At 55.0% G+C, this 24,807-nt stretch overlaps 1 protein-coding gene across 4 annotated transcripts; it reads left to right on the top strand.

Moving 5' to 3' along the window:
• On the top strand, nucleotides 1–24,295 carry MAP7D1 (MAP7 domain containing 1). 4 transcript variants are annotated; one of them, XM_047872590.1, is made up of 18 exons: nucleotides 5–347; nucleotides 14,640–14,990; nucleotides 15,191–15,259; nucleotides 16,319–16,482; nucleotides 17,211–17,325; nucleotides 18,768–18,878; nucleotides 20,031–20,153; nucleotides 20,250–20,416; nucleotides 20,519–20,661; nucleotides 21,221–21,549; nucleotides 21,835–22,012; nucleotides 22,100–22,238; nucleotides 22,372–22,476; nucleotides 22,749–22,802; nucleotides 22,979–23,021; nucleotides 23,124–23,214; nucleotides 23,336–23,529; nucleotides 23,698–24,295. In XM_047872590.1, exons 1-18 carry the CDS (start codon nucleotides 302–304, stop codon nucleotides 23,706–23,708), a joined length of 2,433 nt encoding a protein of 810 aa, XP_047728546.1. In that variant the 5' UTR covers nucleotides 5–301; the 3' UTR covers nucleotides 23,709–24,295. The 4 variants fall into 4 exon arrangements, with proteins under 4 accessions (XP_047728545.1, XP_047728544.1, XP_047728547.1 ...); XM_047872589.1 differs by having other exon boundaries at nucleotides 1–347; nucleotides 20,031–20,416; nucleotides 21,862–22,012; XM_047872588.1 differs by having other exon boundaries at nucleotides 3–347; nucleotides 20,031–20,416.
• Nucleotides 24,296–24,807: the final 512 nt, after the last annotated feature.

Below are 24,807 nucleotides of genomic sequence, written 5' to 3'. Positions count from 1 at the left end.
CAGCGGGGAGGCCAGGCCCAGCCCCGGCGGTACAATAGGGTTGGGCCGCGGCCGGGACTGGGCCGGCGCCGGGCAGGGAGAGGGATCGCTGCCGGGTCCGACAGCCACTGGGCGCCCGGCGACTCCGAGCCTCGCAGGCCACCAGCCGAGCCAGCCCCGACCTTCCCCGGAGCGCCCCCGCCTCCGAGTCTTGCCCGCCGGGCCGGGCCGGGCGTGATGCACCGCGGGACCCCTGTCCTGGCCGCTGGCCGCCGCCGCCGCCGCCGCTGAGACCCCCAAGACCCCCAGTGACGCCGCAGCCATGGAGAGCGGCTCACATGCAGAGCCGGGTGCGGGCGCACCCCCAGGTATGCCGGGATCCACGCACCGGAGAGATGGGGGGAGGTCGCGGGGCCTCGGGAAGGCCGAGGAGAAGGCCAACCCGCTGGGCGGAGACCCCTCCCCCGCCGCGCCCTCTGACCACTTGGAAGTTTAAAAATAAAGGCTGCAGCGGCGGCGGCTCGGGGCCACCGACGCATCCTCTGACAGCTGCCCCCTCCCCCACTCTGGGCGCTGGGACGCACTGGGCGGCGGGCTCCGCGAGGACCCCGCGCCCGAGTTGCTGGAGAGACCCTTCTGCCCCGACCCAGTGCCACCTCGGTTTCTCCTCCTGCACCCCCTCCCCGACCCACCCCAGGCCCTGATGATCCTTTTCAATTGAGCTGGGACGTCTATCCCCCACTTCATCCCAGGTGGGGAAGTGTGACCCCAGCCTGAATGTGTGTGTTGGGGGGTCCAGATTCTCAGGCCTGGAGCCCTGCATACCGAAACTTAGGCCCTGGCGCCCCGCGACGCCCAGGCCCTGGCCCAGACCTCGCCCCCACCCCATCCCTCCAGCTGCCGCGCAAAGGGCCTGTTGCTGCTGCGGGCCGGCCGGGAGTGGAGGGGAGGGCAGGGGGAGGTCTCTAGCTGCGGCTGCCAAGTAACCCGCCGGATAAAGACGAGGGGGAGGGGGAGGCGGCATTGTTTGGGGCGAGGGCGGGAGCTGGGAGGTGGGCCGCCTCCTCTGCAGCCTGGCCTACTCCGGAGCCCACCCAGCCCGATTTGGGGAGGAAGGGGACAGAAGTAAATCTGCGTATCCGGCCACCCTCCTTCCTACCCTCTTTAGGCCTGAGTCTCTCTCGAGAATGAGGTGAAGGCTCAAGGCCGCACTCCCGGGACCTGCCACATCATTCCTCACTCAGCCTGAGGCTCTGGATGCCTACCCCCGCCCCCCTACACACACTCCAGGCCCCAGACCATCAAAGCTACCCTCCCCTCCCCTCACCCCACCAACCACCAGTGCCCTGGACTTCTGCAAATCCCATTCGGATCTGGGAGCAGCTGATGAGGGGGTGGGGACAGGTTTCTGGTTGGGCCTGGTGTCGGAGGGAGGGATTTCTCTTTCTCTTTCTTCCTGGAAGGGGAGGGAAGAACATGATTACTGAGGACCCAAGTTCCGTTCCCACTGACTCAGGGGGGAGGCGGCCCCAACCTCACACCTCCATAGAGTCCTAGAGCCTAATCCCTGCCACCTCCCTGACCCCTGCGGCGTAGGCCCGGCATGAAACAGTGTCTGTGGGTGCGGAGAGCCCAAGAGGAGGCGGCACAGCTTGGCTGTGGGTGGGCTCCTCCCCATGCCAGCCTGGGTGCTTCCAGGGGACCGTGTGGGTGTGGGAGCTGGAAGGCGCAGGTGGGGGAGGGGGCTATCAGACTGTTGTGGTCGAGGAGGTTTGTAGCCTGTGCTGGAACAGTGGCACTTGGGTCAGTCTTGTCTCTCCTGAGCCTGAGAGGGGACACCCAGGGAGTCCTAGACTGGATCCATTTCATCTGCTTATTGGCTGTCTGCATCGGAGGGGCGCAGGCACTGATGTGTACATTGGGGCCTGAATGGGCCTGATTACTGGGCTGCAGATGAGGGCCTGAGTGAGTGTCTAGTTTAGAATCAGGGCACTTGGGTGGGATGCCAGGACTGAATATGAGGGCATGGAGGGGGACATGCTTGGCTATGCCGCCGGGCCTGAGGGCACCTGCATGCAGGGTCCTGGGTTGGGAAGACTTTTCTATACACAGGACCTAGACAGAGTTACAGGAGAACCTAGATCAGGCTGGTGGCTGATCCCTACACACAGAGAAGGTGAAGGTGACAGGAACCCCCTGTAAGCCAAGGGCACTAAAGGTGGTGCCCGTGGCACGTACCCTGTCAAGTTTGAGGCATGGGGCTGCGACACTGAATGCACATGGCACGATCCCAGCCATCTTTGAGTGCCCTTTGCACCCTGAGCATTACTAGGAGGCAACATGGAGTAGGGGACAGGTGCGGACTGGAGCAAGTGACTTGCCTCCTCCAGCCACAGTTTATGCCCCTGGAAAATGGAGGTCATGTTATCAAACCTTGTGGGGTTAATGTGAGGGTTAGAGATGATGTACTAAAGGAACCTGGCACAGAGACGCCCGCAATACAGTATTATTACCATTATTGTGGTTATGCTCATCAGAACTGGTGCCAACAGGGAGGTACAAAATATGGGGGAGGTGAGGACAGGAATTGGGAGCTGGTTTGCTTAAGAATGTAGATTCTGGAATCAAACAGTTTAAGTTTCCCCTTCATTACTTACTGCTGTGCGGCCTCAGGTAAGTTGCTTAACCCGAGTCTTAAATTTTCCCATCTATAAAATGAGAATAGCGCCAGAAATTATCTCATGGAGATATTGGGATCATTAAATCAGATGAACACATGACACACTTAGCCCTGGCACATAGTTAGTGCTCAATAAACTCTAACTGTTTGTTTCTTTTGTTTATTGTCTTTAATTCCTTTGGAGGCCTGAGGAGGAGGTGTGATTAATTAGAATTTCAGGAGGTCAGTATGGGACAGAGGGCCAGGGAGAGGGGAGTTCTAGATACACACGAGCCAGGGTGTATCGGGGGGACAGAGGGGCCCCTGTGCTTGAGGTAGGGCAGTGGAAGCAGGAGAGAGACCCAGGAGGTGCGTGCAGACAGTCATCCAGCACAACATAGTGATGCCTGCCATGTGCTGGCTATGCAGGTGGCAGAGAAGTGAATCAGACAGAGTCACTAGCCTCTGGGAGCTCCTGACCCAGTGACGGAAGGCGATGTGTTCACTGTAGGGGAACCCAGGTATAAGGGTGATACAATGGTCAGTGGGCTCTACTTGTGGAAGGCTTCACAGAGGAGGAGGCATTTGAAGTGGACCTAGAAGGATGAGTAGAAGTTAGCGAGACTGACACAACGAGCTGTCTCTACATATAGCAGCCAGCCTAGCTGGTGCCTCTCACTGACAGCTTCGTCCCTGCTTGGGCCACTGGGCCCAGTAAATGAGGCCTCTAATGAGCCCCTAATGTGCAGTCACGCATATGCAAACGAGGAGGAAGGGGCATCAGGCCAGTTTACTCCCCCTTTCCCTCAGGATGGGCATCAGCTGTTGGTGGGGCAGGGCCAAGGGAGGGGGAATGAGCTGAAAGCAGGGCCCTGACTGGAGTGGCGGCACTTGAGAGCGGCCACGGCAGGTCTCGGGTCTACCAAGGCTGGAAGTTAGGCCGCAAGCAGCAGGGAGCCATGTCCTTGGTTCCCCACTGGGCCTTGGGACAAGTGAGGGAGCCAAGGAGCCAGGCCCAGATAATGCAGCTTTGTTGGCTGTGGCAGCGCTGCCTGGCACCCCGGGGCACAGCCTTCAGCATCTCCTCCGCCACCCCTCAGCTGCAGCTCTGCCCTGAGGGGAGCAGAGAGCACGGTAGGGGGTAGATAGCGTGGTATTGCTACCTCCATCAGTGCTCCTCACCAATAGGAGGAGATTCAGGCTCTTACGAGGGATAAGTCCAACTTATCTCCAGCCACCTATTTATTAAGGGCCTTCTCTGTGCCAGGCATGATGCTTAGCCTGTCATGTGCATTGTCCCATTTGATCCTCAAACCAATCCTTGAGTAGGGCCTAAAGTTATCCTCCTTTTACAGATGAGGATCAGAGAGGAAAGTCACTTGCCTAAAGTCCCACAGCTAGGAACTGACAGAGGCAGGATTTGAACCCAGGTCCATCTGGCTCTAAAGCCTCTGCACCAAACCTCAAGACTGAACTACCGTGGCTGAGCCAGCCAGTGACAGAGTCTGACATGCTTCCCTTGCATGACTGATCTTGGCATCTTGGCATCTTGGTCTTAGGGACCCCATGATCCATTCTCTGGCAGGCATAGTAGAGCCAGCAGAGCCCTGGGTCCCCTGTGCGTCTTGCCCGGTTGGAGTCTGAGTAAGTCAGCTCAGAAGGAGGCCCTGGACCCAGGCAGTGGGGACAGTGCAGCCAGCAGGCCATCCCCAGGCCCCTGCCCTGAGCATGTAGGCCCCAGCCCGGGCAGCCCTGCTGAGGCTGAGGGAGGACCCGTGGTGGGGCCTGAGCTGCGGGATGGGGTCATTTCCTGCCGCCTAAAATAACAGGAAGTGGGTGCTCCTGATTGGAGGCTGGGAACAATGGCCGCCAACCAGGCCAGAGAGCTCCTTCAGATCTGCGGTCTCAGTTGTGATCCCGGCTTTATCATCCACAGAGGCCCAAGGCCTGGCCCCAGTGCCCTGCTGCTAAGGGCCTGTGGCCCAGGTCCTGAGGACTGCTGGAACAGGCTGCCCCGCTCTCTGAGCTGGCTCAGCTCTACACTGGCCGGGAGTAATGCTGCCCCCTAAGGGTCCCCTCTGTCCCAGCCCGGCAATTAGGCATCTCGCAGAGTTTGTCCTTCCTGCCTTCCCCTGCCCCATCCTCCCAGATCAGATCTTTCCAGGAGGGGAAACCCAGGGGGCTGTACCCCTTTGAGTGAAGGTACAGACTGTCATGCCGATTCGGGCCCAAATCCCAGCTTTGCTACTCACCAGCTGTGTGATTTAAGCAAGTGTCTTAATCTCTCTGAATCTATTTCTTCATTTGTCAAATGGGGTAATAACATCTGCTTCGTAGGATTGTGGTAAAGAAGAAAGGGACCGATGCGTTTAAAGTGTTTAGCTGTGCCTGACACAGCATTAACTATTGCTGGTGTTGACAGGACTTTCCCCTGGCCCGGGTAAAGGAGTGCCCAGAAGGGGCAGGGCAGAAGCGACCTGGAATGGGGCTGTATACGTGCGCCGGGAACACTGTGTCTCTGAGTGCTGTGTGGGTCTCTGAGGCTTCATCTGTGCCTCAGAGGGATGCCTGGCTCCGTGTGTGTGTCTGTGTGTATCTGTGTGTCTGTCGAGTTCCAAATCCCACTAAGTCTGACTCCTGTGTGTATAGGAGGGAGAGAGAGAGAAGGGAGAAAAGAATGTGTTCTGTCTCTCACCATTGTTCAGGCTCCGTTCACTTTGTCTGAGTCTCTCTCTCTCTCTCTCTCTCTCTCTCTCTCTCTCTCTGTGGTATGTATTCTGTCTCTATGGGTCTTTGCCCCTCTGTTGGCCTTGCCATCTTCATTTGTCTGCCACCCGAGGAGCTGCTGTGAGAGCCGGAAGGCTCTGGCTACAGGTGCCCATCTCTGTCTTGCTTCCTCTCTCTGCCTCCCCATGCTTCCCACCCAGGGGTGCTGTCCATGCACCCCCCCTCTGCTAGCTCTCCTCTGGGCACTCCTTTGCTCTGGCCCCTGGAGAAAGGCCACTCTCCCCCTATCTCCTGCCCAGGTGCCTCACTTCCTGCCTCCTGGTGGCCAGCCTGGGCAGGAGCCTGCCTTATCCTGCATTCCTGCCCTCTGAGCTCAGTGCCTACTTGCCGCACCTGCACCCTTCACCATCTTGGGGGGAACCTCCCTGGGGGAACCACCGAATCACTTCCTTCTTCAGAGAACAGGCAGGAACCTCAAGGAGGGGTGATGTGACGCCTACCAGAAAAACACTGTGACATAAGGGTTCTGTCATCAGATAGCCTTGGGTTCAAATCCTACCTCTGATGCTGACATGAGTAATTCACTGAACTTGTCTGAGTAAGTTTTCTCACCTGTGAAAGGGGGGCCATCCATAGAACCTTCCTTTTAGAGCTGTCATAAGGATGAAATGAGATGAGGGAAAGTACCTGGCATACGGTAGAGCTTCAGTACCTTAGCTTGTTTCCCTTCCTGGGCTTAGTTGCCGGCAGGGTGCACACAGGGTTCCGGTATGAGCAGGACCTTTAGGGTTCAGAGAGGGGAGGCTTTGGAGCAGCTTGGGGGTTTGACTCTGTGCTGGCTAGGTGGCTTTCCACAGTACCCCCGTCCCGTCCATGCGTTTATCCATCCGTGTGTTCATTAAACAGACACAGAACCCCTGCTCTGTGCCGGCAGGTCCTATGTGAGGCCCTGGGCTGGAAGAAGGCATATGACCCAGTCCCTTCTCTCCATGATCTCCCACGCTGGCAGGGACAGGGGCAGCAGGCAAACAGAAGAACCAGACTGAGTTATCAGCATTGTGAGAGGAATATTTGGCCCAGCAGCGGTTGTTGGTATGAAGGAGGGAAGGACCAGAGGAAAGGGACTGCCAGCTCCCAGAGGGTGGAGATGGGGCGTAAGCAGGCACCCTGAGACATGTGACACACCCTCTGAGAGACTTGGCCCGGATCTTTCTGCAGACCCCACATGCGGTCCCTCTTGGGCTCTTGAGAAGATAAGACTTTCTGTGACCCTGTGATCAGCTCCTACACCTTTGCCCTGCTGGTGCTCTTTGTGCCAAGAAATAAATACAAACTATCTGTCTCTTATCCAGTTCTTAGCAAATACTTTGAGTAAATATCAGCAAAGCAAAATAAAACTAACAGTAGCTAAAACCTCACAATTTGACCCAGGCCAAAAATAAAGTGCGATGGCTGAGGGATCACATTTGATGAGTGAAAGTGGCAATAATCAGAAATCGGTTTAACCATACCGTATAGATAACCTACCAAATAATTTATTTGGCTTACTATGATTTGTTCTGGGTAACCCTGTCCCAGTGGCATTTCGTCAGTGTTGGCATACTTCTGAGGAAAATATTTGTATTTCGGGTCAATAGTCCACCAGGTCAAAAGAAGAGATCCAAATGTCCTGTTTGCCTCTCGAGAAGTCTTTCTTAAAATTTTTTTTTAATGCGTATTTATTTTCGAGAGAGAAACAGAGAGACAGAGCACGAGAGGGGCAGAAGGAGAGGGAGACACAGAATCCGAAGCAGCTCCAGGCTCTGAGCTGTCAGCACAGAGCCGGACGTGGGGCTCAAACTCAGGAACCATGAGATCATGACCTGAGCTGAAGTCAGACGCTTAATCGACTGAGCCACCCAGGCGCCCCTCTTGAGAAGTCTTTCTTGTTGAGCTGCTGGAGTCAAACGCTCATTATTATTTTTAACTTCTACCTGAGTGCCTCGTCCAGGAAGCTGCCCAAACGCAACAGAGATGGCGTTGTTTGCTTCCCTTCAAGTGTTCATCCCTTTGCAATAAACTGCCACGTGGATTTACTCCTTTTCTGTTTGTTTTTGTTTCTTGTGTGTCTGTTTGTTTGTTTTGTTTTTTGTTATCGTTGTTGTTTTGGCTCCTGAACAGGTACTCCTTTATTTATTTATTTATTTTTAATTATTGGCCTCCTTTTTTTTTTTTTTTTAAATGTAATTAATTTACTTTAAGGAATCTCTACACCAAACGTGGAGCTCAAACTCACAACCCTGAGATCAGGAGCTGTATGCTCTTCCGACTGAGCCAGCCAGGCGCCCTGGATTTACTCTTTATTAGAGTAAAAATCTCCTTCTCTTGAACTGTGTTAGGCCAGGGTGGCTTTCTGGTATGGCATTTTATTCTCGTTCAGCAGCATCTCATGACTGTGTCTCCATGTACTTGGCACGCTGGTGGCTGTTACTGGTGCGGCAGTGAGCAAAACAGACATGGCCTAGCCCTTGTCGGGCTTCCTCCCAGTCTAAGGGGAGGCTGACAATAACAAGAGAGGCCCACAAAGAAGTTTGAAGTTGTATTAGTCACAGTGCTCCAAACAAGAGGCACACGAAGCCATGAAGGAATTTGTCCTGATCAGAGAAGCCAGGGAAGGCTTCCCTGAGGAAATGGTGTCTGAGCTGAGATCTGGGGGCCAAATGAGGTTTACCCAAGAAAAGGGCAGGGGCTCCTGGGTGGCTCAGTCGGTTAAACGTGCAACTTCGGCTCAGGTCATGATCTCATGGTTCATGAGTTCGAGCCCCGTGTCAGGCTCTGTGCTGACAGCTCAGAGCCTGGAGCCTGTCTCCCTCCTCCCCTCCCCTCCCTGACTCATGCTCCATCTCTCTCTCTCTCTCTCTCTCTCTCTCTCTCTCTCTCTCTCTCAAAAATAAATAAAACACTTAAAAAAATAAGTGTAGAAAGAGCATATGCAAAGTCCCTGTGGCAGGAGGGAGTATGAATGGTTACCAGAATCAGAAGGTGAGTGTCGGAGGAGCACAGAAAGCAAGTGGGGAACATGCAGAAGAGATTTAAGAGGTACGGGAGATGGGGACAGGGACTTCAGACTATGCCAGACTTGTAGTTTGCACTCAAGAATTCTGTTTTTATCTTTAGAGCAATGAGAAGCCACTGGGAGGTTTCAGGTGTCTAAAAGTACCATGATCAGATTCACATTTGGAAACAATTACTCTGGCTGCTCAGTAGAGAGCAGAGTGAAAACGGGTGGTGGGGAGAGCAGTGGGAAGACGTTGTAGTCATCCAGGTAAGAGAGATGCTGATATCAGCCAAGGTGAGTCTGTTGATTATTTCATTCAACAGATAGTTGTGGAGCACCTATGTGCCGGCCCTGTTGGTCTTAGGGTTAGAACAGCTAACAAAACAGACACACACGTGTGCCCTCATGGAGGTTATCTTCTAGAGATGGGAGACAGTGTTACAATGGTGTTAATACTTGAGAGAAAAATAGTGTTGGGAAGAAAACGTACCATTGGAGAGGGGAAGGAGACTTCTATTGCAGTTTGTAATTTTAAATAGGGTCAGGGTGCGTGTAAGTGAGAAGTGACATTGAAGTAAGGGCATGAAGGAGAGGAGGGAGTGAGACATGCTGAATCTGGGGGCAGAGAATTCTCAGCAGAGAGCACAGCAAGTGCATAGCCCTGCAGCAGGGGAATGCCTGGAACAGTGGCTGGAATAGACTGAGCAGGGGGCGGGGAGAGGAGGAGGAGATGGGCCCAAGAGGTAATGGGCTGGAGAGGGGAATCCTGACATTCTCAGAGGTCGTTGTAAGGCCTTTGTTTTTTCCTCCCCACGAGATGAGGTGTCTTTGGAGGATTTTGACAAATCCTCCAAATCCTTAGAGCAAGGGATTGACTTGCTCTACCTTAAAAAAAATTTTTTTTTTAAATGTGCATTTATGTCTGAGGGAGAGAGAGAGATAGCATGTACGCATGCATGTGTGTAGGGGGTAAGGGGCAGAGAGGGAGACAGAGGATCTGAAGTGGGCTCTGTACTGACAGCAGAGAGCCCGATGCAGAGCTCAAACTCAGGAACCCACAAGATCGCGACCTGAGCTGAAGTCGGACGCTTAACTAACTGAGCCACCCAGGCGCCCCTGATCTAACTTATTTTTAAACGGAATCACTCTGCTGCTGTGTTGAGAAAAGATGAAAGGGGAACAAAGAATGGCAGTAGGGAGTCTTTATTTATTTAATTTTATTTTTAAGATTTTATTTGTTAGGGGCGCCTGGGTGGCTCAGTCGGTTGGGCGTCCGACTTCGGCTCAGGTCATGATCTCGTGGTCCGTGAGTTCGAGCCCCGCGTCAGGCTCTGTGCTGACAGCTCAGAGCCTGGAGCCTGTTTCAGATTCTGTGTCTCCCTCTCTCTCTGACCTTCCCCCATTCATGCTCTGTCTCTCTCTGTCTCAAAAATGAATAAACGTTAAAAAAAATTTTTTTTTTGAAAAGATTTTATTTTTTCAATCAATCTCTCCACCCAACATGGGGCTTGAACTTACAACCCTGAGATCAAGTTGCAAGCCCTGCCGCTGAGCCAGACAGGCACCCCAGCAGGGAGTCTTTATAGGGGATGACAGTGGCTGAACCAAGATGATAGAAGTGGAGATGGTGAGAAGTGATTGGATTCAGAACATACTTTGCACACAGAGCCAGAAAGATTTACTGAGAGATTAGATGTGGGATGTGAGATAAGAAAAGACTCTACAATGACTCCCAAGATTTTTGGTCTGACAGACTGGGAGGACGGCGGCGTTGCCCTTGGCTGAGATGGGGAAAACGGGGAGGAGCAGGGTTCTGGGAGGAAGATCGGGAGCTCAGGTGGGAATGTGTTAAAGCCGAGGTGTCTGTAAGACATGCAGGGGTGTCAAATAGGGAGTTGTATGAGCGAAACTGGAACTCAAGGGAGAGGTCTGGGCTGGAGATACAAACTCGGTTGTCATCAGCAGAGCAATGGTATTTAAAGCCATGAGTCTGGATGAGGTCACCAAGGGAGTACATGCAGATGGAAAAGAGATGAACTCCTCCACTGAGCCCCGGGGCACCGGGCGCTAAGAGGTTAGGCAATTAAAGACGGATCTGCAAAAGGGACTGAGGAGTCAATGGCTAGCAAGGTAGAAGGCACGCCAGGAAAAGTGTGTTGTCTCCACAGCCCAGTGCAGAAAGTGTTCAAGGAGCAGCGAGGCATCGTCTGTGTCAAATGCAGCCCACAGGTTAGCAAACCGAGGACTGAGAAACGGCTGCTGCTTTCACGGTGTGGAGGTCCTTGGTGGCCTCGAGAAGAGCAGTGTCATGGAGCAGCAGGGGTGAAGGCCTGACCCAAGCAGACTCTTGTAGCAGAGATTTGGGAGAAGTGGACAGAGTCTTCTGGGCAGGTGCCGTTTCTTGAGCCCCTGCCAGGTGCCCGAGATGATGTACCCACTCGCTGTTGGAACCAACATCTCGGTGGGGAAACTGCAGCTCAGACAGGCTCGGGGCTTGCCCCAGGTCCCACAGCAGAGCTGGGATTTCCCACCCAGGCCTATTTGACTCTGAAGCCTAGGATCTTTCTACTCCACTGCATCTGACACTTGAGGGCCGGTCCTCCCAGGCCTCATCCCTCCACCTCCTCCCAAGCTGCACCCGGCTACTCAGGACCTAGTTGGAGATTCACTGTCTTGCCTGGTGGGTGTGATTTGCCTAGGTGTAGACAAACATCCACCCACCAGTTTTCCTTGCAACACCCGTAGCATGCACAGATGCTAGAAGAATGACAGTAAACAGGCCTCACCCTCAGCCTTCAAGCTGAGTACTTCGCACACCTAAGCTTTTTGGCTCCAGATGGCCCTGGGTTCAAATCCTGCCTCTGCCACACACTATTTTTCTTTTTTTAATTTAATTTTATTTTTTTTCAATTTACATCCAAATTAGCATATAGTGCAACAACGATTTCAGGAGTAGATTCCTTAGTGCCCCTTCCCCATTTAGCCCATCCCCCCTCCCCCACCCCTCTAGTAACCCTCTGTTTGTTCTCCATATTTGAGTCTCTTATGTTTGGTCCCCCTCCCTGTTTTTACATTATTTTTGCTTCCCTTCCCTTATGTTCATCTGTTTTGTCTCTTAAAGTCCTCATATGAGTGAAGTCATATGATTTTTGTCTTTCTCTGACTGACTAATTTCACTTTGCATAATACCCTCCAGTTCCATCCACATAGTTGCAAATGGCAAGATTTCATTCTTTTTGATTGCCGAGTGATACTCCATTGTATATATACACCACATCTTCTTTATCCATTCATCCATCGATGGACATTTGGGCTCTTTCTATACTTTGGCTATTGTGGATAGTGCTGCTATAAACATGGGGGTGCATGTGCCCCTTCGAAACAGCACACCTGTATCCCTTGGATAAATGCCTCGTAGTGCAATTGCTGGGTCATAGGGTAGTTCTATTTTTAATTTTTTGAGGAACCTCCATCCTGTTTTCCAGAGTGGCTGCACCAGCTTGCATTCCCATGCCACATGCTATTTCTTTTTTTTTTTTTTTTTTTAATTTTTTTTAACTTTTATTTATTTTTGAGACAGAGAGAGACAGAGCATGAATGGGGGAGGGGCAGAGAGAGAGGGAGACACAGAATCGGAAGCAGGCTCCAGGCTCTGGGCCATCAGCCCAGAGCCCGACGCGGGGCTCGAACTCACGGGCCGTGAGATCGTGACCTGAGCTGAAGTCGGACGCTTAACCGACTGCGCCACCCAGGTGCCCCCCACATGCTATTTCTATGACCCTGGGCAAATCACTTGGTGGGGTAAGCTTTGACTGTCTCATCTGTATAATGGGGGTAAGAATCTCTACCTCTCAGAGCTCATATAAGGATGCAGGATAGGGATGCAGAGGGCTAGCTTGGTCCCTGGGATGCAGTAAGCACTGAGTGATAGCTGCTAATTTTCTTGCCCACTGGAGTTGGAAAGGAGTTTGTGGGTGGCTGGGAAGTAGACTAATAGTGGCCAGGCAGCCTTCCGAAGCTGGTGTGGGGAAAGCTGGGTGGGCCGTCACGGGGCCTAGAGGCTGGCAGACTTTTATGGGCCCTTAGGGACACAGGGCCTCTGCTGGGGCTCTCGCCTGAGCCTAGGAAGCTACAAGGGAAGGAATGAGGGGAAAACTGTGATCCTCAGATTTGGTGGCATAACACATACTACTTCTTACTGCCTTAGACAGAGACAGGAGGCTGTGATTGCTGAGAGCACGGACGCTGGTGACAGGTGCCGGGTTCAAGTCCAGACTCCTTCACTTACCAGCTGAGTGACCTCAAATTGCTCTGCTTTTTCCCATCCGTAAAAAAGATATTTATAGTGTCTCCTGCCTAAGTATTTTCAGTAAGGACCAAAACGAGTATCTGTAAACTGCTTTGAATATAGGAAGCTCTTAAAATATACGTAACTGTTAAAAGGTTATCGTTAGCACTAAAATCACAATCTTGCGAGGTAGGTACTATCCCCACAGGAACTGTGGCACAGAGAGGGTGTGTAACTAGCCCAACGTCACACAGTTAATGGGGAAGCCAGAACTCACATTCAGATAGTCTGCCTTCAGCGCTCACATTCAGTCACTGGATACCTGTCTCCCTGGAAAAGGTACCCACAGTCCCAAACGTGACTCCTTGGGAGTGTCCTCTCCCTACACACACATTGTCACCCACAGAGATGGGGAGTTTGCCACCTCCTGAGAGGGCCAGATTTCCCAGAGGAGAGCACTTAGTCTGGTAGTTTGCTCTGGTAAGAGCGAAAAATGCTTCCTTAGACTCACCTTCCCGTGCTCCCTGCTCTCTAAGCCCAGGTTCAGTGGCTGTATCCCTTTGTTCCCTTCAGCGCTCAGAGGGTAGCAGCAGATGTCAACAGGACGTTTTGCAGAGCTTTATGTGACCCCCAGGGAAAGGGCAGGAAGTGTTTGCTGGCACGTGAATCATGCCAGGTGCTTCATTGACATCCCTACTAGCTTGGGCTCATTATCCCCATTTTACAGATAGGAAAACAGAGACTTAAAGAGGTTGAATGGCTTCCCCAAGGTTACCTGCTGGGGAAGCATGCCCTCCTTTCCTGTGTTGGGGTGGTAAAATCAGAATTGGGCCTTCATCTGACTGATTCCAAAACCTGTCTCTCAACTCTCCATAACATGCATGTGCTCACATGTGTGCATATCCACGTACATACCAAATCATGTGGCTTCCTTACTTGGCACTGTGCTGTCTTTTACAGGGATCTTGAAATATTATTGTCTCAAAAAATTTTTTATTTTAATGTTAATTTATTTTTGAAAGAAAGAAACACACACAGCATGAGCAGGGGAGGGGCAGAGAGAGAGAGAGAGAGAGAGAGGGAGACACAGAATCCGAAGTAGGCTCCAGGCTCTGAGCTGTCAGCACAGAACCCGAAGCGGGGCTCAAACTCACGGATTGCAAGATCATGACCTGAGCTGAAGTCAGACGCTCAACCGACTGAGCCGCCCTGAAATATTATTATCTTAAAAGAAGAAATCTATGTGTGTTTGGGAAAGGAAAAAAAGATTACAAAGTGAAAGTAGCTGGTTGCCCCGCCCCCACATTGGGGCTTTAGCAACATGGCCTCCCACTTGTGCCCAGACTCATGGCCTTCCTCTTCCTCTTCCCACTGTGCCCAGCACTGGCACTTCTGTGTACCAGGCCTTGGGTTGGGCACCGTGACCCCGAAGTGAAGCAGAAAGAGGCGGGAGGCAGATGTGACCATTTGGTGCACCAACAAGTGCTACCAACTTTCTCTTAGTTTTTCCAGTACACCCTGCTCCCTCCTGCTCCTTTGCAAATACTCTTTTCTTTGCCAGAACCCTCTCCCCTTTGCTTTGCCAACTCCAGGTCACCCTTTAGCTCTTGGCTTGGTTGTTACTTCTTCAGGAAGCCCCCTAAATGCAGGTTAACCATCTCTGCTGGGTTACCCTCCGACATAGTACTTACTTATTCTATGCTGTAATTGCCTAGCTATTTATCTGTCCACCTGCTAGAAGGTAGGTTCCACGGAGGCAGGGACCATGGCTGTTTTCTCAGCACGATATCATTAGTATCTGGACCAGGGCCTGGTACACAGAAGGAACTCAATAAACATGTTGCGTGAATGAATGAGGAGTCACTTGGACGAGGGAGAGAGCTCCGTGTTGGACTGAGGGCACGGCTGTGCTATCTCACTCTCTCTCTTCTCTTGTGTTGGTCTTCCAGCTGTGGCAGCCAGGACCCCCCCAGAGCCAAGACCTTCTCCTGAAGGTGACCCCTCCCCACCGCCGCCACCACCACCGATGTCAACCCTGGTCCCTGACACTCCCCCAGACACCCCACCTGCCATGAAGAATGCCGCTAGCTCTAAGCAGCTCCCACTGGAACCAGAGAGCCCCACAGGGCCAGTGGGGCCTAGATCAGCCCCCCAGCAGGAAGAACCCCCTTTCTCAGAAGGGAAGAGCAGGGGACCCACCCCACCAGCCACAGGCCCCCGGGATTCCAGACCTCCTCGAAGGAGCAGCCAGCCATCCCCGACGGCGGTGCAAGCCTCTGACAGCCCTCCCACCAAGCAAGGTATGTATGATGTGCCCAGTCCTGGGCCCAGCTCCTTGGCTCGGGCTTCCAGGCACGGATGATGCCACTGGACGGAATCTCCTGGGCCCAGGAGGAGATGGGGAACAAGATGGGGATGAGGCCTGGGGGAGGGCCCTGAGGCTGACTCCCCATCTGGGGGGAGCCTCTGACCTAAGTCTGTTCTCATTCCCTTGTCTAAGATGTAAAGAAGGCAGGAGAGAGACACAAGCTGGCAAAGGAGCGGCGAGAAGAACGAGCCAAGTACCTGGGTGAGTGTTGGGGAAGCGTCATCATCCCCACCATCCTCACCGTCAGCCTCTTATCCACAGCACCAACACTTCTGAGTGCTTCATTACGGGCACTGTGCTAAGAGCGGTACGTGCATTATCTCATTATCTCAATGGGTCTCTCGACCCTTCCTGAGGATGGGAAAACAGAGGCTCAGAGAGGTGAAATCATTTTCCTCAGCTGCACGACTAGTAGAATACCTGATATTCAGACCCAGAAGCCTGACCTCACCCTCAATCCCGTGCTCTTTTTTTTTTTTAATTTTTTCATTTTGAGAGGTGGGGGAAGGGGCAGAGAGAGAGGGAGAGAAAGAATCCGAAGGAGGCTCCATGTGGTAGGCACACAGCCCTACATGGGGCTTGATCTCACGACTGTGAGATCATGTGACCTGAGCTGGAATTAAGAGTTGGAAGCTTAGGGGAGCCTGGGTGGCTCAGTCGGTTGGGCAACCGACTTCGGCTCAGGTCATGATCTCGCGGTCTGTGAGTTCGAGCCCCGTGTCGGGCTCTGTGCTGACAGCTCAGAGCCTGGAGCCTGTTTCAGATTCTGTGTCTTCCTCTCTCTCTGACCTTCCCCCATTGATGCTCTGTCTCTCTCTGTCTCTAAAATGAATAAACATTAAAAAAAAAAAAAAAAAGTTGGAAGCTTAACCAACCGAGCCACCCAGGCCGCCCTCAGTCCCGTGCTCTTAATCACAATTCATGAAAATATGTCCAGCAGCTCCAAAGGCAGACAGGCCCTAAGGAACTCATTTCTCCTTTAGCACTGAGAGACCGTGAGGCCAATGGGGGAGAAAGAGACCTTCCATCAGGGAAATCTTGCTTCTGAGACCTGAGCCTGCCTTCAGAAAGCCCTTCAGTTTGGTGGGGGGGGAGCCTGGGGGCAGAGGCATCTCCCCTCCCAAGCAGGCAGGAGAAAGACCCATCCGGGGACACAGTAACCGGGAAGGCCACCCAGTTGGAGGAGACAGGCTTGGCCTGACTGCAGCAGAACCTCTCACCCCCCCACCCTCCCCCCCCGCCGGGGCTCCTTTCCCACAGCGGCCAAGAAAGCAGTGTGGCTGGAGAAGGAGGAGAAGGCCAAGGCGTTGCGGGAGAAGCAGCTCCAGGAGCGCCGCCGGAGGCTGGAGGAGCAGAGGCTCAAAGCCGAGCAACGCCGCGCGGCCCTGGAGGAGCGGCAGCGGCAGAAGCTGGAGAAAAACAAGGTGCGTGCGTGCTGACTTCTGGCCGGGCACGCATGGCCTGTGTGCACGTGTGTGTGTCCACACATCCGTGTTCATGCCTCTGTGTCATCCGTGCCCACACGGTAATGTCTGTGTTCGTATCTGCCGTCATGTCCCTGAGCGCACAATCTGGGCACCCGTGTAGCCACAGACACGCTTGGTTCTGTGCATGCTGGGGTGGGCACCTGTAACCGTATGCTGTCAGTGCGAGTGTCTGTGTGTGTGTCCCGTGTGTGCGTGTATGCAGAGGCGTGTCTATGTGAGTGTGCTGAGTTCCAGGACATGAGGAGCGCCCTGGCTTGTGCACTGGTGAGGAAAGGAAGGAAAAGGTGGCCTGGTCTTGCCGGGGGGCCCTCAGGCTAAAGGGAAAACATAGTCCCAAGGTCAGGACCCTCAGTGCCAGGGGGGACACGGCCCTCCCTGGGAGCCCCAGGGCAGGGGAAGTCCCACCCCATCCTCAGAGAAACAGCTCATACATCCAGGAAATGACTCAAGAACAGTGAAAAGCTCCCCAAGAACAAGTTGGAAGGGATCTGTTACAAATGGCCTTTAATCATGGCAAGCATTCAGTAACCTTGGTTACCTGCAATGAGTCAGGGAAAACTTCTTGGGTGGGGAGGCTTTGTCACAGGCGAGAGAAGGGGCCTTTCTCCCAGGTATGATGGATGATTCTGAGCCCAGACCTCTCTCCTCTCCCCTCTCCCCACCAGGAGCGCTATGAAGCGGCCATCCAGAGGTCAGTGAAGAAGACATGGGCCGAAATCCGGCAGCAGCGCTGGTCCTGGGCAGGAGCCCTGCACCACAGCTCCCCAGGACATAAGACCAGTGAGTGGGCTGGAGGGCCTAGTGAGTGGGTGGGTGGGGCTGGGGCCTGACGAGTGGGGACAGGGACCAGCGTTGGTGCCAGGGGCTGGCAGCACCCTGCAGCAGGTATGCCTTGCTTCACATGACCTGTGTCTTCTCGAATGACCTTGTAAACCAAATTGTCCCTTCCCGAGGACTTCTGCTATCAAGTCAGAGGTGAATTCTCTTCATTTGGTTTGCTCTTCAAACCTCTGTCACTTTAGATTAGCCTTCTTTGCTCCCATTACTACTATCGGTTGATGATACAGAAAAGAACACTTGAATGCCTTGCAGACACTGGGTATTTAAGAAAACTACCACCCCCTTGTGTACCTGTCTTGGGAGGCAGATTTGTGTTTCTGAGTTTTCTTCATGTCGGGCCATCAGGATTGGGGTCTGATTCTTTGCTGGCATGTATGTACCACCATGTTTGAATGTCTTTATGTAACAGCAGAGTCCAGTATTTCTAGCTGTGGACCTTCTGGTGTATGTGCTCGTGGATATGTGTGTGTTGTACGTCAAAATATGCATCTGTTTGTTTGCCTTGGTGTGTTTTGGGCCTTGTGTACCTCAGTGAGGGCTCCCAAGTCAGACGGAACTGGGTTAGGATCCCAGCTCTGGCACTTGCGGTATGACCTCTAACATCTCGATGTCACTTTCTTCGCCTATAAGATGGGGATAACGATGCTACTTGCCTCCGAGGTTGTAGGTAGATGTTTGGGAGGATCAAGTGAGGTAACATGTGTGTGGTGCCCAGCACAGTGCCTGGTACATGGTAAGCATCCAACAAACGTTAGCTGTTATGAATACCGTGATTCAGTTGCTTCGATGTGTTTGTGCCTGTGTGCATCTGGGTCCGACCCACTATCTGTCCGTGTTTGTGTTTCTGTATCTGTGCATGTCTGCACACACATGTGCATGTGGAAGTGTACCTTTCACTCTACACGCCCCTGCATGTCTTTGTCTTTGTGTGCCCGTGTGAACGTGTGGATTTGTGCGAGTGACTGTGACTCGGGGTTCTTCTGTTTAGGAATGTCTGCATTTGTCCCGGTACGTGGGTGTGGTAGCCATAGCGCCTTGGCAGGGCAGTGCCAGCAAGCGCCGACACCGGGTGGCTGTGGGGGAGGGGTTGCAGCGCCCAGCCCCAGGGAATGGCTTCCTGGCCAGGAAGGCTATAGTTTCTCTAGTTCTGCTCCGTCCCCTTCCTCTGTTCCTTCTCCATTGGCTCCCCCAATCCAGGTTGTCTCTGGTCACCTATCCCCCATCCCCTCCTCCCAGAGCCAAGTCCGCCTTCTCCTCCCCTTCCTAGCCTGCCCACTCTTCCCTCTCCCACCCTGCCCGCGGAGCATCCTGCATGGAAGGCCTCAGTGCCCCCCCTGGCTCCTGTCCGGCCCGGCCCTAATGCCGTGTCTTTTCCCCTCCAGGTGGGAGCAGGTGCTCCGTGTCGGCAGTAAACCTGCCTAAACACGTGGACTCTATAATCAACAAGCGGCTCTCAAAGTCCTCTGCCACGCTCTGGAACTCCCCCAGTAGAAGTAAGAGAAGGCCCAGCCCTCCTCCCTCCAGAGCCCCTTGTAGCCCCCACCAAGCCTCTTCCAGAGCTCAGCAAGAACCCCAGATCCCAGGAGCCCTCACATACTCCAGGTCTCCATCCCCATTCTACCCCACCCAGGGCTCTGCACCCCTCAGGAGAGCCGGGTGTACGGGTCTGGACCCTGAGGACAGAGATGTGCCCTGCAGGGGAGGAGAACAGAGACAAAGAGCAGTGTCCCAGCAGACAGCAGGCCTGGCTGGGGCCTCAAGAGCAGGTGGAGGTGGGGGTGGGGGTGGTGTTGGGGGTAGAGGTGGAGAGTGGGAATGGGCAGGCAGCCTCATCTCCAACCACAGCCAGCTGGCCTAGGCCCGCCTTAGGCAGGTGGCCTTGCCCCCAAGTACCAGACTAGCCTGGGTGCTGTGTGTGCAGAGCGGGCCCCTTATTCTGGCTCTACCCTGGGGGGCCCAAATGACCCCGCCCTCTCTGCCTTCAGAGCCCTAGCCATGGCCTCAGCTGGCTCCAGAGTTGTGGGCAACTAGGGTGGCATGGCCCCTGTGTTCCTACCATGCCCTGGTGCTCATATGTGAAGGGGCCATGGTAGGAGTTATTTATAAGTTTCTCCAGCTTTTATTTGGTTGTTCTGTTGCCTAGCAACCAAATCAGCTGCTGTACCAACTCCACCTGACTGAGGCTTAAAAATAACCCAGCAGCTGAGGGGACAGAGCAGGGTGGCCCAGGCCAGCCAAGCCCCCTAGCAGTCTCTCTCTGGCATGGGACACCCCTCAGTCAGGAGCACAAGGACCCTCACTGTCCCCCATCCATGGAGCCATGCAACCCCAGCCAGCCCTCTGATAACAGGAGGTTCAGGGTGCTACAGTGGGACGCAGGAGTGGGCAGGGTCTGTCACCTAGGGAAAGTGGTAGAGGGGGCCCTCAAGCCATGCAGGGCATTGCCCTGGGAAGCATCTTGTTGCCTGGGTCTGCAGTGAAGGTCAGGCCCCAGGACAGACAAATGTGTCTCCACCGGACTGGGGTGAGGGTCCTGGGGAAGCCTCTCTGGGCTTATCAGGGGGATGGCACCTGACAGTTCCCTGCATTTCTGCCTCCCTGCTGCGACCCCCAGCGGTAACCCGCTTCTGGCATTCTCCCTCTAGATCGCAGCCTGCAGCTCAGCGCGTGGGAGAGCAGCATCGTGGACCGTCTGATGACACCCACCCTCTCCTTCCTGGCACGGAGTCGCAGTGCGGTCACACTGCCCCGCAACGGCCGGGATCAGGGTAGGGGCAGCGGCCCTGGGAGAGCCCCCACGAGGGGCGGGACAGGGGCCAGATTCGCTCGTGGGCCGCGCCCCGACCGCACTCATCCCTCTGCAGCCGTGCCCGTGTGCCCGCGCTCGGCCTCCGCCAGCCCCCTCACGCCGCCGAGCAGCGCCCCCCGAAGCGTGCACCGCTGCGCCCCAGCTGGGGAGCGCGGGGAGCGCCGCAAGCCCAGCGCCGGGGGCAGCCCGGCCCAGGTCCGCCGCCGGCCTGAAGCCTCGCCGGTGAGTGGGCGGCACGCAGGGGTGGGGCAGGGAGCCGGCCAGGCCGGGGGAGCGCGGCGCCGTCAACTTCTGCTCCCCGCTCTCCTTCCCCCTCCTTATCAGGTGCAGAAAAAGGAGAAGAAGGACAAGGAGCGGGAAAATGAGAAGGAGAAGAGTGCCCTGGCCCGGGAGCGCAGCCTCAAGAAGCGCCAGTCACTGCCTGCGTCTCCGCGCCCGCGCCTCTCTGCTGGCAACGCCGAGCTCAGGTGGGCGCGCACAGTGGTGCTTGCACATCACCAGGCCATCCATCCATCCATCCATCTATCCATCCATCCATCCATCCATTCACAAATATTTGTTGGGCACCCACTCCTAAAGTGAAAATGAAAGCTCTTTGAGGGCAGATTTATTCTGTTTTGTACGAGTGTTTGGATGACTGAAGTACAGTAGCACCTAGAACAGTGCCTGGCATTTGGTAAGCAGTCAACAAATACCTGCTGAATGAATGAATTGGACCAGCCAGGTACTGTTCTGAGGGCTGAAGACACATTGATGAGCCAAACCAGGGCTGGTTCTTGCTCTTTTCAATCTTACTGGCTATTGGTGAGACAGACAGTAATCAAAGACTCACAAATGAGGATGTGATCACGAACTGGGATATGCTCTAAAAGGAAATAATCTGGTTCTGTGAGAGCATATAAGGTGGGCAGGGCTGAGCCAGCTCTGTGGGGAGAGGGGCATACTTCCCTGAGGAAATGACATGCTCAGAGGGTGTGTAAGTGTGTGGCTGCTGTGCTCAGGGCCTAACTTTTCCTTTTCTCTCAGTCCCAAAGGCAAGGCTCGGCCATCCTCTCCCTCCACATCCTGGCACAGGCCTGCCTCCCCCTGCCCCAGCCCAGGGCCAGGCCACGCTCTGCCCCCCAAACCACCGTCCCCTCGGGGCACCACTGCATCACCCAAGGGGCGGGTTCGGAGGAAGGACGAGGCAAAGGAGAGCCTCAGTTCGGCAGGACCTGTGGACAAGAACCAGAACAAGGGCAAGACCGGTGACGAGAAGGAGCCAGCAGCCCCTGCCTCACCAGCTCCCTCACCTGTGCCCTCCCCCATCCCAGCCCAGCCCCAGAAGGAGCAGCCCACAGCCGACATCCCTGCAGGTGGGTTGCCAGCGAAGCCAACTTTGTCTGTGAGGCCGAGGTGGTCAGAGATATGGGCCCAGGGGTGCCTGGGGACTGGGTGTTGGCAGACAGGCAGAGGAGGCTCTTGCCCTCAGCAGTTCTAGGCCCAGAACACAGGCCAGAGAGGAGAACCACACCACTCTGAGTTGATGGCAGAAGTTGGGTGGGTGGGTCTCCCTGAGGTCCAGGAAGCAGGGGCATGCAGTGGTGATGGAGGTGCCTGAGCTGGTATGTGCTGACTCCTGGTCCTGGATCCCACTCCAGATACTGCTGTCCTGACCTCACCCCCAGCCCCTGCTCCACCAGCGACCCCTAGCAAACCCATGGCGGGCACCACAGACCGAGAAGAGGCCACTCGACTCCTGGCTGAGAAGCGGCGCCAAGCACGGGAGCAGCGGGAGCGCGAGGAACAGGAGCGGAGGCTGCAAGCAGAAAGGGACAAGTGAGTCAACCCATGGGGACTGAAGGGGCCCTTATGGAGGCTGTGAAAGAAGCGCAGGACGGAACCCGAGTTTCCTCTGTCCCTCAGGCGCATGCGAGAAGAGCAGCTGGCGCGGGAGGCCGAGGCTCGGGCCGAGAGGGAGGCGGAGGCTCGGAGGCGGGAGGAGCAGGAGGCCCGAGAGAAGGCGCAAGCAGAGCAGGAGGAGCAGGAGCGGCTGCAGAAGCAGGTGCCCCCGCGGGCCGGCAGGCGGGCGGGCGGTGCGGGGCTGGGTGTGGGCGCCTCCTGGTGGCGGGCTGGGGGGCTGGCCCGGAGAGAAGGCTGGAGTCCAGCTGCTTAAAGCTCGCGGGAACCTTGGGCAGAAAGAAGAGGCTGAAGCTCGGTCCCGGGAAGAAGCGGAGCGGCAGCGTCTGGAGCGGGAAAAGCACTTCCAGCGGGAGGAGCAGGAGCGGCAAGAGCGCAAAAAGGTCTGCAGAGCCGTGCTGTGTGCTTATGTGGGCGGGGCCACGCTCTGTGCTGGGTTCTGGCTTCAGTTACTGGGATAGTGGAGGCTGGGGGAGTGGGCCCTGCCTTGGGCTCGTAAAGGGTAGACCAAGAAGCAGGTGGGCTGAGTTCTGGTTCCTTGCCTGGAAAGGACTGGTATGAGCTGGAAGGGCCCCGACAGGACGAGGGGCCGGCTGGTGGGAGGTTTAGGAATAGGGCAGCACTTGGGTCTAACTGATGTGGGGCGTCCCAACAGCGTCTGGAGGAGATCATGAAGAGGACTCGGAAGTCAGAAGCTGCTGAAACCAAGGTCAGGATTCCCCAAAGGCAGTGCTGGCAGCGGGGGAGGAGGGCGGTGGGTTTAGGAAAAGAGGTTGGGGGTGGGGCGCCCTCAGGGTCTGGGCCGGGAAAGCAAGCGAATTCAGCACCTCAGTCCCTTGGGGCCAGATATCCCTTGAGTCTGACTGCTCTTCCAATTCAAAGCAGAAGCTGGACAGAAAGGAGGCAAAAGCCAACAATTTCAGCCCAGGTAAATGCCCTGTTCCTCTCATCTCTGTCCCCTTGGCCACCCATCCTCAAACTTCCTGCTCTCCCCAGCCCCTAACCGATGGGCATTCCTTCCCTGTGATAGACCCTGTGAAAGCCGGGGAGGCTCGGCCCTCGGGGCTGCAGAAGGAGGCGGTGCAGAAAGAGGAGCTGGCCCCCCAGGAGCCTCAGTGGAGGTATCTGCTACGATCTGGATCCTGGGGGCCCTGGGCAGGGAGGCAGGATGACACTGGGGCTGTGGGGTGCCCGAGTGGTCCTGGGGTGGGAGGTGCCTGAGTGTTGGCCCTGCATCCACAGCCTGCCAAGCAAAGAGTCACCAGGATCCCTGGTGAACGGCCTGCAGCCTCTCCCTGCACACCAGGAGAATGGCTTCTCCCCTAAGGGGCCCTCTGGGGACAAGAGCCTGGGCCGAACGCCAGAGGCACTCCTGCCCTTCGCTGAGGCAGAAGCTTTCCTCAAGAAAGCTGTGGTACAGCCCCCACAGGTCACAGGTAGGGATCCCTGACTTTTCTCCCAGCAGCCTTCCTCAGACTCCCCAGCCCTGCCCTTTCTTCCAGCTCTGCCCCAAGCCCTCTCACGCTCCTCCCTGAAGACCCCCAGACATCTGGGCTAGGAGGCCTGGTTTGCCTTGACTGTTTCCCCTCCTGCTTTTCCCTCAGAAGTCCTTTAAGGGGTCGCCTTGGATCCAGGCATAGCTATGAGGGCTCCTCTGCATCATCTACCAGGACGTCTGGAAGAGAAAGAGACAGAACAAAGCCGGAAGTGGCCTGGGCCCCTTGGGGTGGGTCCTCTGTTATTTTTAATCTGCACCTTATAGACTGATGTCTCTTTGGCTGGAGCCAGGCCCTGCCCCTCAGTGCATTCGTGTGCTCGCACGTGCGGACACCCCCCTCCCATACACACACATACACTCACAGCCTCTCTGGCCACCTCCCTTGGGGAAGGGCCGCCTGTAGTATTTGCCTTGGTTTGGTGGGGTACTGTGGATGTGAATACTGTAAATAGCTTGTGCTCAGACTCCTCTGCGTGGAGGGGGCGGGTGCAGGAGGCAGACCCTCCCAAGACTCCCTGGGGTGATCTTCCTCTCTCTATTTAACTGTAACTGAGGGGGAACCAGGGCTGGGGCTGGGGGGGGCACCTTGGGCCACAGAATACTGGTTGCTTTAGGGGTACCCATGCCCCCCTGCCCTCGCCTGGAATCAGTGTTATTGCATCTGATCAAACTTCTCCAGAAATAAAGTGAGAATAATTCTGCCAGTCCTGTCTATCCTTGGGGCTGGCGGTGGGTGGGAGCAGGTGCCTCCTGCATTCTCAGAACTTTAGGAGCCAGGGCCTGGCGATATCCACCCCTAGGTACCAGTCCTAGACCTCCTGCCTGTAGTCTCCATCTTGTCACGAATTCATCCACTTAACACATATGGTTCCAGGCAGTGGACTACATGCTAGGGATCCAGTACAGGAAAAGACGTAGCCTCTGTTCTCATGGAGTTTACAGTCTAGCAGGTGAGTGTCACGGACACTGAGTTGCCTATGCAACATCCATTCCCATTGCCCGAACAGAAATGATTTCATTCAGGTGGCCATCTTCCTCCTGGATCCTCCCACCCCCCACCTCTGTGCTTCGTTAGAGATAGATCCCAGGCCCAGGCGTGAATCATGATTGTAATGAGCTGAAAATGGTGGTCCCAAACCCCTCATGAATGACTGGTTTAGGTACGGGCATGTGACACAATTGTGGCTGGCGGATATAAAGAAAAGTCTCTTGGGCT

The sequence above is a fragment of the Prionailurus viverrinus genome, chromosome C1 (assembly GCF_022837055.1).
Source record: "Prionailurus viverrinus isolate Anna chromosome C1, UM_Priviv_1.0, whole genome shotgun sequence".
Classification (NCBI taxonomy): Eukaryota; Metazoa; Chordata; class Mammalia; order Carnivora; family Felidae; genus Prionailurus; species Prionailurus viverrinus.
This window is presented reverse-complemented; position numbering and strand designations above follow the sequence as displayed.

What these genes read in the sequence shown, in the direction of transcription:
- MAP7D1 (XM_047872588.1), top strand. Translation starts at nt 302, where the DNA reads ATGGAGAGCGGCTCACATGCAGAGCCGGGTGCGGGCGCACCCCCAG. An exon ending in AGAACGAGCCAAGTACCTGG is followed by an intron (nt 15,260 to 16,318) that starts GTGAGTGTTGGG and finishes CCTTTCCCACAG; the next exon opens with CGGCCAAGAAAGCAGTGTGG. An exon ending in AGGAGCGGCTGCAGAAGCAG is followed by an intron (nt 22,239 to 22,371) that starts GTGCCCCCGCGG and finishes AACCTTGGGCAG; the next exon opens with AAAGAAGAGGCTGAAGCTCG.